The sequence below is a fragment of the Lasioglossum baleicum genome, chromosome 5, assembly GCF_051020765.1.
Source record: "Lasioglossum baleicum chromosome 5, iyLasBale1, whole genome shotgun sequence".
In the NCBI taxonomy this organism is placed as follows: domain Eukaryota; kingdom Metazoa; phylum Arthropoda; class Insecta; order Hymenoptera; family Halictidae; genus Lasioglossum; species Lasioglossum baleicum.
In genome coordinates, this window is record NC_134933.1 from 11,692,366 (window position 1) to 11,707,592 (window position 15,227).

Below are 15,227 nucleotides of genomic sequence, written 5' to 3' on the forward strand. Positions count from 1 at the left end.
TAATTCAATTCCGCTTGACGGACCACGACGCAGTGCTCGGCTACCGATTCCGTCTCCCTTCGACGTTGGTTTTCACGATTATGCAACGCGACCTAGAATTAATTGCTTTCAAGGAAGTAGGGTGCGGCGAAACGGATACCCGGCTCCTGTGTTTGCCGGCATTACGCTCTATTTGTTTACACTATCGTGACCGAGAGTTTAACGACGCCTCGGACTCCTAACTCGATTTTGTTGCTCGAAGAATTATTTATAACGCGGACGCCTTTCCTGGCGAATCTTCTGGTTTCATGAAAACGCTTTACGCGGTTAATTCGTTGCAGCGCTTTCTGCATAAGTCGAATAATGCCTGAGCGCCATCGCTGGAAGGTTATTAAGGGGGAAGAAGATTCTCATTTCTCGATAATGCAAAGATGGGGTTTTTCAATAGTCAAAAGCGCTAGATAAAAGATCAATCTGTTCTCGTTTACGTTTACGAGCCGTAATTGGCATTATTCGAAAGCATAAAGCTGCGACCGTTACATACTGCCGAATAATGCAAATTGCGCCTCGTAAACGTAAAAACAGAACTTTTGAGGGCGCCTGCGACCTAGATTGATCTTTTATCTTATCGGAAACGAGTGTACCACCTTCAGTGAGTTTTTCAGTAGTCAAAAGTGCTGGATAAAAAATCAATCTAGGCCGCGATCGCCTTAAGAAGTCCTATTTTTACGTTTACGAGCTGTAATTTGCATTACTCGCACGTTCAGAACTACGTTCTGAAACAGCGTTCAATTGAGGGGTACGTGGAACTGTTAAATGGTAACTAATACCTTTTTGCACGCAATAGTCCTTCATCTCATTTGATAAATATTCTCTACCATTATCAGAATATAAATTTACGATTTTTGAATTAAAATGAGATTCACTCTTTGCAACAAAATCTTTAAAAACAGAAAAGACATCTGACTTATTATGTGATTGAGATAGTGACTTTTCGTGCGTATCTGTTTCTATTACAGATTCATTAGGTTCATCTCCTAATTTCTTTTCAGGAATTGTACTCGACTTTGATATATCTGATTTATCATTATCAGATTTATGAGGCTTTTCATTCAATTTTACTGATTTTGACCATATGTCAGATGCATCAGTTTTATTTCCGGGACCAGCATTATCCCTTTCCATCCTCATTTCTGGACCAGTTTTTAAATAATTGACTTCATCAATTATCACATCCCTGACTACCATAAATTTACCAGTTCTCACGTCCCATACTTTATAACCGTTTGGTTCATAACCAACTAGAATACCTTTCGATGATTTCTCATCGAACTTGGTTCTTCCAAATTTGCTATGAACGTATACGGTAGACCCGAATATCTTTAAATATTTAACTTTGGGCTTTTTACCATGCCACAATTGAAATGGTGTTTTATTTACCTTTAAAGCTTTAGTTGGGGTTCGATTAATTAAAAACGTAGCAGTGAGAACTGCCTCGCCCCAAAATACTTTATTCAAATCAGCACCACTAATCATTGTGCGTGCTTTTTCAGTTACTGTTCTAACCATCCGTAACCAACCGTAATTTGCAATATTTACCTCTTGTGAATCACTCTTAGAGACCATGGTCGTCCAGCTGTAAAGAGGATACTCGCGTCTATGGAAAGAAGTAGGGCATATAGTCGCTATAATAAACATTTATTCTCGATAATATAAAATTACATGTTGTAATAACACGAGACCGTATCATACAATATTTCACAATAGTTAAGTAACGTTCGACGCGACAACGCGTCGATCATTCGAGCCAAGAGATAAAAGAAGAAATCGCATCCTGTTATGCAGCTACAGTGAATCACTGTACTTCGCGCAATAGTCAACTAGAAATCTAAACGATCATTTATAGAGAAAGAAACGATCGTTCGATCTGATTGATAAAGGAGTCTACTAATTGCCAAGCGTTCATGAAGAAGCTTCTCGAGGAGGAAAACAGTTTGTAGCAAGATGGACGAAACAAGTGGCTTCGTAATTATAGCTGTCGCGCATCAGGGATCTCTCATAAATACCACGGGATAACTATGATACAAAAATGTACAGTGAACTCATGCCGATATTACTCTAAATCATTGCTAACGGACAGCGATGGCTGCCTTGTGATTCGTCGCTCCATTAAATTCCCTATCTTTACGCTAATTACATAAATACACGTTTATTTACACGTTCGCGCTACGTCCTACGTTTAGTCGATGAAAACAAACCGGTGTGTTACATTGAAATCACGAGGCTCCGCGGTTCGATTGTTGTGTGACGGGAGAAACAACGTCAGAAGACGTTCGTTCCATCCGTCAGAGTTTATTTACAGAATGAGAGAAATTGTTGGTGTCGCGGTCGCGCGCTACCGACAGTTAAATAACTATAACTTAGAAAATATAGCCCGAAGATGCTATATTCAAGTTAGTCAGCGTAGTCCTACTCTCGGGTCTCACACGCAACTGAACTTGACACCTGGAACAGTTAGAGGATGTTCGTGTTAATATTGTTCAACCGAACTGTTCGACAGTAAATAGTTTCAGGACAGTCAGTCCTTAAATAAATTGCGGCTTTCCGAACTGTTATACCTCGAGACCTACTTATAGGGTGTCCCATTTGAAGTGAGCTACTCGAATATAGAATAATCAAATATTTTCTAAACTAATGGTTTTTCGGTGTATTAGGAAATACGTGTTCACATTAAGAAAATTAAAAGCGAGCTTCATATCCCCTCTAGTCTACTTACAAACCATACAACTTTTGTTTAAAACATTTTTCGATGTGATTCATAATTTCAGAGATATTCGAGTGATTCGCTATAGATGGGACACCCTGCATATTTAACATTCGTAAATCTCGCTGTTTTGAAAAACTACAACTTCTCATTTATGAATCAATTTAATATACTGAAAGTGTAGGCTAAGTGTAGATACCGTCGTCACTGGAGTAACAGTTATGGCAGTGGAGCTTGTGATTTCGAACGCGCACATCTGTTCCCATTAGTCCGTCACCGAGTCGCACATGACACACACAGCATTTGAAACACTCCATGTGGTAAAACAGCCGTAAACTTTCGATGATCATTGCTGCTCCTCGACCTGAGAACATAAAAACAACAATTACGAATATTATTAGATAATTAGATACTAAATTCTATATTCTAGTCTTCGTTCACTAATAATGAATATTATTGTTAAACAGTCCATTTGTTCCGTACCCAATTCGTCCCCGCAATGCGAGCATTTCTTCTTCCCGCTGACGCTCAACATTTTCTCCTGACTTTCGGGATTCATCGGGGGCGGTTGTGCTGGCTTCTGTTGCTGGAGAACATGCTGCGGAGACTGATGCTGCAACGCGGTTAAATGTTCGTGACTGGTGCTGTGTTCTAGCCTGAAAGTAAACAAAAAGCGATGCGTCAAAATCACGACTGTATTCAATCTAATTCTTCTCCAAGCTGTTAAACTTGGGACTTCGTTATTTACCTTCTTCTTGGTGGTAGAGGCTTTTCTTGCACTCTATTCTGCACTCTCTGCGTGAGAGTTTGTATAATGGAGTCTGGTAATGGTTTACTGTCCGTTCTCGTCGGGGCCATAGCATACGGAACGGACGTTCCTGTTACATGCATCTGAGATTTCCGCGCTGGTGATCGCTGATTTTTCTCGCTAATCCTCCTCTGTTCCGCTTCCTGCAACATAACATTACGGCATCAGCAATATACTTTATCATCCTCTTTGTTGGGTTATAACATCTGGAGTCACAACTCGCTTATAGTTGTACGTTATTAACCCACGTGGATGAAACTATCATTTGGTTAAAATACTACTCCGAGACAAGTAGAACCTCGAGACTCACCTGTATCAACCAATGCTGGTAGTTCAAGTCGTGGGCGCCTCGCGGCACATCGCTCTTTCTTCTTTGAACCCACTGGTCACTTTGAACGATCCTCGGCCGAGGAACTGCACTCAGTGCCTGCAACGTTTGTCTGCTCATCTGTTGACCAGCGTGGCTCGAAAGCGTCGTCACCGATGCACTGTGCCGCAAAGATGCGTCCACTTGTTGCGGAATCGAATCCGCGGATGGTATTCTGCTGTTCCTGTTCATGTTAACAAATCACCGTTGATCATTAGCAAAACACTTGAAGCACAGTGACATTTTCTTCACTTGTCCATATTTAGCACATGCATTTAGTCTGTGAAAATCGTTATCTAAATTATATTCGTATTTGGATGGCGGATATTATGAATTCATTAAATATTAAGAAGATGGAAATTTCTATTTAACTGCCTTTTACGTGATGCGTAAACGTTTTATTTAGCAATCAATTCGTGTTCAGTATATCGTATCTTAATTGATATATTAAACTTGTACGTATTTAATTCATGTGCAGCTTTATTTAATTTAATGTGTAACTTTTAATACTGGGTATGGGATAAAACGTCTGGTTCGCAAAATCTCTAAAGAGTTGCAGTGCCGGAGTGAGAAATGCACGGTAAGAATGACCAAATTGCAACTGAGGACCACAGTCATTGAAAGAGCACGTCACCTAGCCAGAAAATGTTTCACCGCGCGCAACAAAGCGGAAAGCTATAGCAGGAAATTGAGTGACGCGATCAATGGTGGTGCGTGTGTTCCACTTCTAATTTGCATTTCCTGCTGTGAATCGATTGTTTAAGCGCTGACATAACCGTGTCCTCTTTCGGCGTTTCCTTTCCCTCAAGAACGAAGTTTCGTTAAACGCACATTTTAGCAATGCGTATATGCATGGTTAAAATGTGTAAGATATGTAAATTAAGAGTGTAATTTAAAACTGTAGAAACATTAGAAGAATTAAAAAATACTGTAACATTATTTTTCGCCTATTGAACATATTAAGAAAGAAAATGAATTTCTATTTCACTTGAGCTCGTTGTAATTTAGCTAAAAAATTTTTATTTTGCATAACAATCAGCCATCTAGTTGTAACTATGAATGCCAAAAAGACACCGGTAGGAAAAGTGTTAAATGTAATAATGTTTGCAGTACGTAATAAAAAAGTAAGACCATTGAGAAAATTGCGTTTCGACTGCGGATTTTGCGCATTTATTGCGGAGATTGCGATATAATGAATATATAGGATAACGTGATTACCTAATGGTGACGTCTCTTTGTCTGTGCTCGATCAAACGCAATGGCTTCGCCGGCGGTATCGGCGGGGGTGGAGGTCTTCTTCTTTGCACGTCTTGCAGCTGAAGATTTGGCATCGATGACCTGTAATTCACCGGTGGCTGATTCTTGTATTGTTGGATATTATTCGCGGAGGTGTGCGCAACGTCCTGTAAAGATTTCCATTGTTCCTGCAATTGTTCGGCCAGCTTCAGCTGCTTCTGTTCGCGGTACGCCAAATTATTGCGTTGTCGTTTCAATTCTTCCTGCTCCAATTGAAGTAATTCTCTTTCCACTCTGAGCACTTCCTGCTCGAACAATATATATATATTTGATTACTATCCGTTCGTTTCTGTTCGCAAGGAATTATTTGTATTATAATTATGTACACTTCACAATGTATTGTTCTTTTATATGCATCGTTTTTTTGAATTGAAACGCCTGGATTCTCAAATTCGGTAACTGCTTTTGTTAGAAGCAAGCGTCGAAGAACGAGACAAAAACGGTTTAAAATGATGTTCCCTTACCCCAGAAGCAAATTCGTCTTCTTCGTCGTTCAACCCAGCACCAACCAATGTTGTGTTCTGCGAATAATTATCAACGATTCGCCCGTTAACGTTTTTTTACTGTGCAAACGAATCTGATTTTACAGCATGCAGATATCAAATATTTGCTTGTTAGCGTGACTAAAAATTACATGCAAGCACTTCTCAGCTAAATCGATTCTAATTGAACTTCTTACGTTGTCGCTAGTATATCAGTCTTAATTGAATTTTGTAGTCGTCTGTATTAGACGCTGTAAAACTAAATTATAAATCCAAGTAAAACATTTTGAAAAATTCTAAGCGTTCCCTGATGACATAAACGGTGACTTACACACTGCATAGACTAAATTAGTGAACAAGTGGACTGAAAATCTGTGCAATGCTGTACATTTAGCACAAAACAATATCTGCAAATTTTCGACCAAGTACAGTATTCTCTCGTTCTATTTATTAATAAGCTCATTAATTTAGTCGGGACATTTTGGGAGCAATGCTCGTTGATTAGTAGACAGCGGATTTGATGCATTTGTAGCAACAATGATTGGGTGTCGTTTAAAACAGTAGAAACATTAGAAGAATTAAAAAATACAGTAACATTATTTCTCACCGATTAAACATATTAAGAAAGGAAATTAATTTCTATTTCACTCCAGTTTGTTGTAATTCAGCTAGAAAATTTTTATTTTGCATAACGATCCACTGTCTAGTTGTAACTATGAATGCCAAAAAGACGCCGGTAGCAAAAGTATTAAATATAATAATTAGACTGCGGATGTTTATGCATTTTCCAATTTTTGTAGACAAATTTGAAGAAAGTGGAATGAAATAAAATCTTATTTTTAATGGAAACAGCCTTTGTGGATTTAAAACAAATAAAAAATGTACAAAATTCTATTTAATTTTATATTCTAGCATTTCTTGAAAATGTTCAGGAGCCATAAATGCATAAAGATCCGCAGTCTAACAATAATGTTTGCATATAACTTACAAAAAGTTAAAACAGTAAAAACATTAGAAGAATTTCAAAATACTGTTATATTATTTTTAACCTATTGACTATTTTACTCCAGTTTGTTGCAATTCAGGCAGAAAATTTTTATTTTGCATAAAGACCCGCTTTAGATTTTTAGATTAGATATCGAGATACGAGAAAGTTTATTGTAGTTCATTATCATCTGGCGGACGAACAGTAAATAAGTAATAGATGTTCACAGCACGGTGAACGTGCTAAGAGAGAATACCGTACTTGAAGAGAAACCAATCGCAAGCAAGCAATTGACAAAAGAAATGTAACTGACCTCTTGCTCTCGGATTTGGCTCTCCATAGCCCTGATGCGTTTCTCTTCTTTCCGTCGAGCATCGGCGGCTCGTCTTTCCTCCTCGATTTCATTTTGGATCCTCAGCTGTTCCGCCTGCGCCCTCAGTTCCTCCTCTTGTCTCTTCTCTTCTGCGCGTTTCGCCTCGGTCTCGGCACGCGCCGCTTCCTGTTGCCTCGCTGTTTCCTCTTGCTGTTTTCGCAACGCCTCCTCCTGCTTACGAATGTTGTCCTCGTTCTTCCTCATGGTCTCCTCCTGTCGCCGAAGGACCGCTTCCTGAGCTCGTTCTCGCTCCAGCTGCATCTTCTCCTCTTCAAGTTTGCGCAGCTTGTGCGCCAATTTCTCTCCCAAGTCACTGTTTTGTGATGAATGTCTCGATTACTCGACTTAACGAGGCTTACTGTTTCGTTTGTTTGTCTGTTTGTTTTGTATATACAGAGGCTGGCAAGTCAATGAATGGAGAAAGGTAGCCGCGACCGATACCAGAGGAGTGTGAACGCAATTGTGAATAGCGACAGTGATAGTAAAAGCGGTAGGAAAGGACCATCAGTGTTTTTCAAAGTAAAAGTGTTTTTATTTTATTCATAACCGTTTCTTTTTGTACATTGATCTCGCCATACAGATTCAATATAACTTTATATAGATATATTTATATACATACAAAACACGCTTAGAGATAGTAGTGTCGTCGGAATAGCGTGGAACGCGTCAATCTAGAATCTGAGAGCTCTACTGACCCGGCTAATTGAACACACAGTAGCATTAGAAACACAGTTTTGTGACGCGTCGTCGCCACTTCCTAGGACACATTCGTAACACAACGGAACTTGCTGTTATTAACACACAAGCTAATGAGCTTCCAAAGAAAACCGCCACCCAAAGTTTCTCCAGTCGTAGCTACGGATATTACGAGCAGAGAAACGTGTCTTCGTCAAAGAACGCTCGAGCAGGTGTCGCTACGAAAGGGTTCGGAGGAGCGCATACCGTGTAAATAAATGTGTAAATACCTGGATACACCGTATAAATAATAAAAACAAACCAAAAAGCCCAAACAATGAAATTTCGAGAGTGAGAGAGAGAGAACACCGCATCGCACTAATCCCCGATAGTAAACTGGAGAAGAAAATTGTGTACCAGCCGGTCCGATAGGAGAAGCGACGTCGAGCCGAACCGAACCGATAGATAGGACCCTTAGACCCTCCATTGATCAGTGAAATTGTCACGGTGAATTCCTACCTGTTCATTTCGCAATTGTTCCCGTACCGCCACTGCTCCTCTTTCTCGAGGACCTCGATGATCTCCCGTTCTTTCTTCGAGATCTCGTCTTCCTCGGACGAGGTCACGCTCGCGCCGAACGGCTCGCTGCTTTGACGACTGTGCTGGGACATGTCCGGGCTAACTGGCTGCTTCGCCCAGTCCTCGGCGTGGCCTAACTCCACACCAGAGTCTCTCTCGTGGCTGGAATCCTGCTCGTAGTTGCTGTCGGTGTCGTAAGAACGACGATGAAGCTGCTCGATGCGTCTCTCTTCCGCGAGAATCGCCGCCATGTCTGGCGGCTTCGTCAAGGTTAGCTCCCGCTCTAGATCGTCATCGTTCACCTGCAACACAATGTTGATTACTTGGAGACTTTAAATAAAGTTGAATATTTTTTTTCTGATGACTGGGGGTAAATGTACACAATCTTCTTGTGTACAGAGCATGTCTAAGCATTACTTGGAGACTTTGAGTAAAGTTGAATATTTTTTTCTGATGACTGTGTGAGTAAATGTACGCAATCTTCTTATTTCTATAAAGTAATGTAAAATAGTCACTTTTAGCGCTCCATAAACGCTGTGACGATTAGACTGCGGATTTTATGCATTTATGACAAAAATGAGTAGGTGTAGTTTTAAACAGCAACAACATTAGACAAATTTAATACTACTGTTGTATTATTTTCAATCTGTTAAACATTTTAAGAAAGAAATTATATTTTTATTTCAGTCCAGTTTTTGTGTTGCTATTCAGGTAGAAAGTTTTTAGTTTGCATAAAGATCCGGAGTCTAGTGATGATGAATATACTGTGAATGTAGCTTCCGCACGTCGAGGTATCCTAGCCAACTAACCCAGTTGCGAATTTCATTCTGTCATTCATTCGAACGTATACCAGTGTTATTGTGCGTTACGTAAATCCATTCACGTGCTCCAATTAATATCATTAAACGATGTTACGGCGACGATACCATCTTTCGCAACGCTAAACGCGGGTGTACCGACATCCACTACATTACTATGGAGCACGTTGGCTTCCGGAAACAAGTGAAAGTTGTCGAAGTGGTGGAAACGCGTGAGAAGAAACGACAAGCAGAGAAATACGAGCGGAAAAGAATGTGCCGACTTTTACGCCGGAAAAGTTCCAATATAAATTCTAGATGGAACTAGATACCGGTTGAAAAATGCTTGATGATAAACGATCGTATTTTACCGAGGTATCCAACAAGTTGTAGAAAATATCAGAACAATCTTTAGATTGTTATTTTAACGCTAAACCTACCACTGTCGGTCAAATGACCGGTTTGATATTTTTCATCTTAGAATTATTGAAATTATGATGTTGCTTACATGGAAATTGATTCGATAAACTTCTTTATCCAAGCACATATTGCAATAAAAATTGCACAAAATCTAAATAAATAGAGTTTTAGTGCTCGGTAGGTTTAGTGTTAATAAGTGGTTGCTGAGAATTATGGAAATTAAGTACTTTGCCAAATAAATGATTTTAAGTGGCAGATTATTTTTTCAATAGATCATCATTTCTTGAATTATGTACTCAAAGGTGTTTTAGAAAATTTATAGAAAATTTTAGAAAGGTCATAAAGTAACCTCATAATCTGAGTAAACATTGAACCACTTAAGGGTTACGTTTTAGGGGATAGATGATTACTCACCCCTTCAATTCCAAGGAAATCGGAACGCCTCGTGCGCAATTCTTTCTTGATCCTGCGGGTAGAGTTTAATCTCTTCAAGGGTTCTATCGGGAGACTCTCTTCGTCACTGACATCCACAGGTGGTGGCGGTGGTTTCTCCTTTGGAGGTTCTACACTAGTAGGTGGTCCAAGGGGAAATGCCAGACCAGTAACAATCTCTTCGTCGCTGGAGAGGTTCAGCGGCAAGATCTGTAATAGAAGAAAACCAATTAGTTAGAAATCTAGTAGTCTTCACTAAATGGAGAGAGACAAGGCAAGAGTTTGATGAATTTTGAATGAATTCGATAAATTTTGAATGAATTTGGTAAACTTTGAATGAGTTTGATGAATTTTGAACGAATTTGATAAATATTAAATAAATTTTGAATATACTGAACATGAATTGTTCGTGATGAAACTGTTAAATGTCAGTCTGACAGGCCAGAAAACGTTTCCAAAACGCAGTCTCACTTCCCATAAATCTATGAATCGGCCTTTGTTTAAATTCTGAAGGTTCCTACGTGGCAGATTTTATTAAATTAATTAAATTGCTTTTCATGAAAACCTTATTAACTACAGAACAATGCTTTGCACTTTCACTAGCCGAAGTTCTCAAAGGAAGTTTAATTAGTAGAAATCAGATACCTGACGTCTGTAGCCTGCCTGATTATTAGAGAAAAAACTTTCCGTGTTTAATTTCATGACTGTGTTTGACAAAAATACGAACGAAAGAGAACTGCGTACACAGTGTTATGTGACAAAGTTTCTTAATAGAATAACCTCACGACTCGTAGTCATTTGTTATTTCATATTGGACTGAGTTGAATAATCCACTCTTATATACTCGCTATCACAGTTTTGAAACCACGTCATTGAACGACTCTGTTTGGAAAAAATTCCTGAATACACAATGATACAAGTTAAACAGAAGATAAAGACAGTCACGAGTCAGTTATAGAAAAATGTTCGAGGTGTCGCAACGACTAATTTTCTGGCGCCAATAACAGTGCAAATGTTAACTGTGCTCTCGACAGTGATCGAAAACAAACCGATGAAATCTGTGTCATTAAAAATTAGGAAACAAACTAAATTGTTATCCCAGTGCCTCACTATCAGAAGACTCATTTTTCCTAAAAAATTCTGCAAATTCGGACGTCTCCAAAAACTTCCAAAGCACTTATCTCGTTAATGAATTAAAGCCTCTTTGTAACACATGACACACTGGAAGTACATATGTATGTATATGCCACTCTGTCAGAAGACTAATTTTTCTTAAAAAATTCTGCAAATTGAAACGTCTCCAAAAACTCTCGAAAACTTTTCACGTAAATGAAACTATGTAACATAGATTCGAAGATTAAAGCTTCCTCTTTGCAACACATGACACATTGGAAGTGTAAATCGAAAACGTGCTGGAATAAAAGAAAAAGTTGGGAAAATGATCGGTTACCTGCTTCGAGATGGGAGACATCGGGCTGAGGATGTTGATCATGTCCAGCGTGCCGATTTCTTGGTTGGCGAAGGTCAAGGTCGTCGGTCGTTCAGGCGCAGGGATGATGTTCGCGGTCTCGGTGGTCTCAGGTGCATCGTGCGCGTCGATTGACTCCTCGATCAACTTTCGCGACGTTGGCTCGAAAGCCTCGATGATCTTCCCGTTCATCGTCGCTTCCTTTTCCTCGTGCTCTTCGTGTTCGACTGGCAAAGGCGGGCTCGGCTGGCAAATCGTCGCTGCCTCCTCTTCGTCCGCTTTCTCGATAACGATCGGTTCCTGTAGAGACGAGCACTGCGTTATTGCTTCTGCCATGCCGTACGGAACTGGGCTTGCGGCTAGCACCGCCACGAATTTTGCAACGCCACATTCTATGCAAATCGACATAGTCGTGCTTTGCCTGGTCTGGGCAGGGTTTCTCAAACTTGACCGGGCCACGATCGTGATCGACCTTTCGTTAATTGCGACCCTTTATGCTCGACAATATCGTTACAAAACTGAATGTCAAACTTAAAACACTAAAAAAATATTCGAAACAAATTGAAAAGTTCAAGTGAAAAAATTTGAACTCAAGGCAACTATCCAATGGAAACGATGATTGCATCCAGAAATTTTATGCCGTGTGAACTGCCGCAGCTGCGGCTGCTTCTTTAATTGTTTTGAGCAATGTGTTTTTCCCGGTGCGTTATGAAAAGGATGCAGCATGATGGAGAACAGTGTAACTAGCGTAGACAATGGTACTCGTTATTTATATTCGATCTCACTTTTCAGTCTTCTTTTTTCTTATTCGATCATTGCAATTTATCTGTATGTCATCGTTAGATTTTATGCATTTGTGGCAGAAATGAATAGGTGTAATTTACAGCGGTAAAAATATTATTAAACATTGAACGTGTTTAGACAGAAAATAAATTTGTATTTCGTTCAGGTATGTTGCAATTTAGGTAGAACATTTTTATATACTGAAGCAATTTACAGTATTACCTGCGTTTGTTGCCATATAAACTGCTTCATATTGACTATACAGTAAAGCCTTGATCTAACAATAAGAAAATCGTCGGGTTCGAGCTGTTTCTTGTGGTTCTATTTTTTTGTGACCGCGTCGAACGTAGAAGAGGACAGCGCGTGTAAACACGACCCCGCAGCCGAAAACTCACTGCATACCGTCAATTACACCAAGTCTGGGCAACTGGTGCTCCGAGAGTCGATGACGTAGAAAGGACAGGTCCGTAACTGCCGCGACAGACCGATTCGCGCTGGCCGGTCGGGTGGGGGTAGTCGATTCTACGTCATCGACTCTTGAGCATTAGTTACCCAAGCCAGGATTAAACCACGGACTTATACGAATTATCAGTACAAATAAAAATGTGGTAAAAATGATAAGCCATAAAAAAGACCGATATTACTAATTGAAACGTTATATGTGCCCATAATTACGCAAGTGGTCTGAGTCATATATTTCTTGTTTCGAGATATTTAAAAGAAATGGATATTAACACTAAATGAATTCAATATAATGTGGAAATAACAAGCACTTATACAAATTACATTGAATTAATTTAGTTTGTAATCTAGGTTGTTTTAGTAGTTTATGTAAAATAACTGAAACTCATTTCTTCATTTAATTTTTACTTAGACCACTTTCATAATTATGACCATATATGTATATTCGATATTGTCGGTCATAAGGAGTCGGCTCGATTTCTTTACTATGTTCGTGAAGCATGCAATGAAAAAGCAAAATCATTCGACGCTTAATCCTCGATCACGTCTGTATCTGCTTACAGAAATTAGGCAATGAGTTCGTCGATTAATTTGAAAAAATGAACTCAACAATTGTTACACATTCACACTTGTCACGTAAAATCTGTGGTGCGACGATAAATTAATTTTGCGAACACTTTTGAGTCAGATGATTGTATTGTTTCAAATAGTTGGATGTAAGCTATCTTCTCAGAAATATTCACACCACAAGTACATTATCGGGCCTGGATGTGAATCAAGTTTATTCATATTTTGTGGATTGATGGGCAGAAAATATTTTCGAACAACACTAAATTTTTGGAAAGCATCACAGTTCGTCCGAAAGATACCGCTCACATCCGTAACTATACTTTTCTCCAAGTGATGATCGCAAACACTCTCATGCATGGCAGACACCAACAAAAGCGTTTTGTGCGGCAAAACAATAATCACGTATTCCCATGCACACTTCATTATCCCCTCGTGAACGATAGTCTTCTGTCGGGCCAGAAAATAACGATTGAAATCAACATTGCACATTGAATTAAGGAGATGTAAAAGGAGATAACTATAACGGGGGGAACGAAGCTTGAGAAACACTGGATTTCGAATAACAACTTGAGTGGCAACTGCGGTTTCGGATGGAAGATTATTTTGCATTCTACGGGGTCTCTTTCAGCTTGTCTATTGTTTTTTTTTTTTATGTTCACCATGTTTTCGATAGACATCGATGCACCGGCGTTCATGCATGACTGCCGCTATAAATCTTTTTGCACAATCTGTGCGGAATGGAACACATGAAACGAAACATTCGTTCATAGCTGACAAACTTCAATCGAAAAAAATTGTGTACTGTGTCATGTGAACCGTTACGACAATAAAACAAACAAATTCGTTTAAAAAAAAAGGGTAAACAAGTTGTAAAAAATATGATCTCATGTGCTATTGCCGTCTACTGACGAAAGTGTGAGCAAGCAAACAGAGATAAGATCTTTTGGTAATAATGATAGCGTTTATCTAGATCCACGGGTGCGCCGGGAACTGAATTCGCAATTGCAAACTGCTCCAGTTTCGCTTGTAGCAATTTTGTAATTGATATCTATAACTGCGATCCTCTATTTCTCACGTGTAACATGTTAATAGTTTTACCACTTGAGAAGTCTTCTGTTAACGATTATGATACAAATATATTAGGAAATCAAGAAAAACTTTTTGCTAACGTAATCAGAATGAGCTGCCAGACTGAGTAAATGTCAGAATGAGAAACTGAGTAAACGTAGATCTACTATGAATGTTTATACAAATTCGAGTTTTCATAGATTCGTTTACTGTAACTATAAGTGATCGAATATATCGATTTTCAACTCCCGAAAAATAATTGTGTACCACGTAGAATGACGTGGATAATACGAGATCCATTTTAATTACGTAGTTTGCGAATTTTCTAAACGTTTTGATGAATTACATCTTCTGTCAGGGCAAAGATAAAGATCCGAGGAAAGTTGCCAGTGGCACTGAACTTGAAAGTAAAAAAGAAGAAAGTGAACTTTCGAGTTTCGTCAGAACACGTGCTTCTCGAATATCACCATTGTTAATCCCGATTTCTAACGCGATCAACTACGAAGGCATACAAAGTCTGCACGAATTATGTAATTTGCTTGCTTCGCGCTGAGTTATCTTAGCTACTTGAACTTTCTGTGTTGTTGGGAAATACGAGAAAAATGCAATTGCAAAATGAAACATCACAAACGAACAGAACATCCGAAAAAGTTTCGCGGAGGAAGTAATAAGGACCGCGATGACAATTTGATCGCGGCGCGGCGCGATGTGTCAGGTTACTTTTATGTCACCGGAAGTTGCCGAGCCGTCATCAAGCTTGTCTCTTCGTGTGTCTACACGACGTGCGTTAATAACAGTTGTGCGCTTAATTACCATACAACAATGTGCGGGTGAAAATAACACGACTAACGACTTCTTAAGTAACCGGTTGGCTGTGTGAATTGCACCAAACTGTACGGAACGTACGAACGTTATTTTA

General features: G+C 39.3%; 1 protein-coding gene across 6 annotated transcripts in view; it reads right to left on the minus strand.

Moving 5' to 3' along the window:
• Positions 1-1,661: 1,661 nt before the first annotated feature.
• Smash (smallish) overlaps positions 1,662-15,227 on the minus strand; it is a 172,304-nt gene continuing 158,738 nt past the window's right edge. For 5 of the 6 annotated variants that reach the window (XM_076423906.1, XM_076423909.1, XM_076423908.1 and 2 more), the window contains 11 exons: positions 11,408-11,725; positions 9,940-10,167; positions 8,249-8,610; positions 6,995-7,367; positions 5,679-5,735; positions 5,137-5,459; positions 3,862-4,102; positions 3,492-3,694; positions 3,227-3,399; positions 2,943-3,107; positions 1,662-2,484 (listed from right to left, as the gene is read on the minus strand). In XM_076423906.1, coding sequence (XP_076280021.1) covers positions 2,462-2,484; positions 2,943-3,107; positions 3,227-3,399; positions 3,492-3,694; positions 3,862-4,102; positions 5,137-5,459; positions 5,679-5,735; positions 6,995-7,367; positions 8,249-8,610; positions 9,940-10,167; positions 11,408-11,725 — 2,466 coding nt within the window. In that variant the 3' untranslated portion in view covers positions 1,662-2,461. The remainder of the gene's footprint in view (positions 2,485-2,942; positions 3,108-3,226; positions 3,400-3,491; positions 3,695-3,861; positions 4,103-5,136; positions 5,460-5,678; positions 5,736-6,994; positions 7,368-8,248; positions 8,611-9,939; positions 10,168-11,407; positions 11,726-15,227) is intronic. The other variant, XM_076423910.1, reaches the window with a different exon arrangement.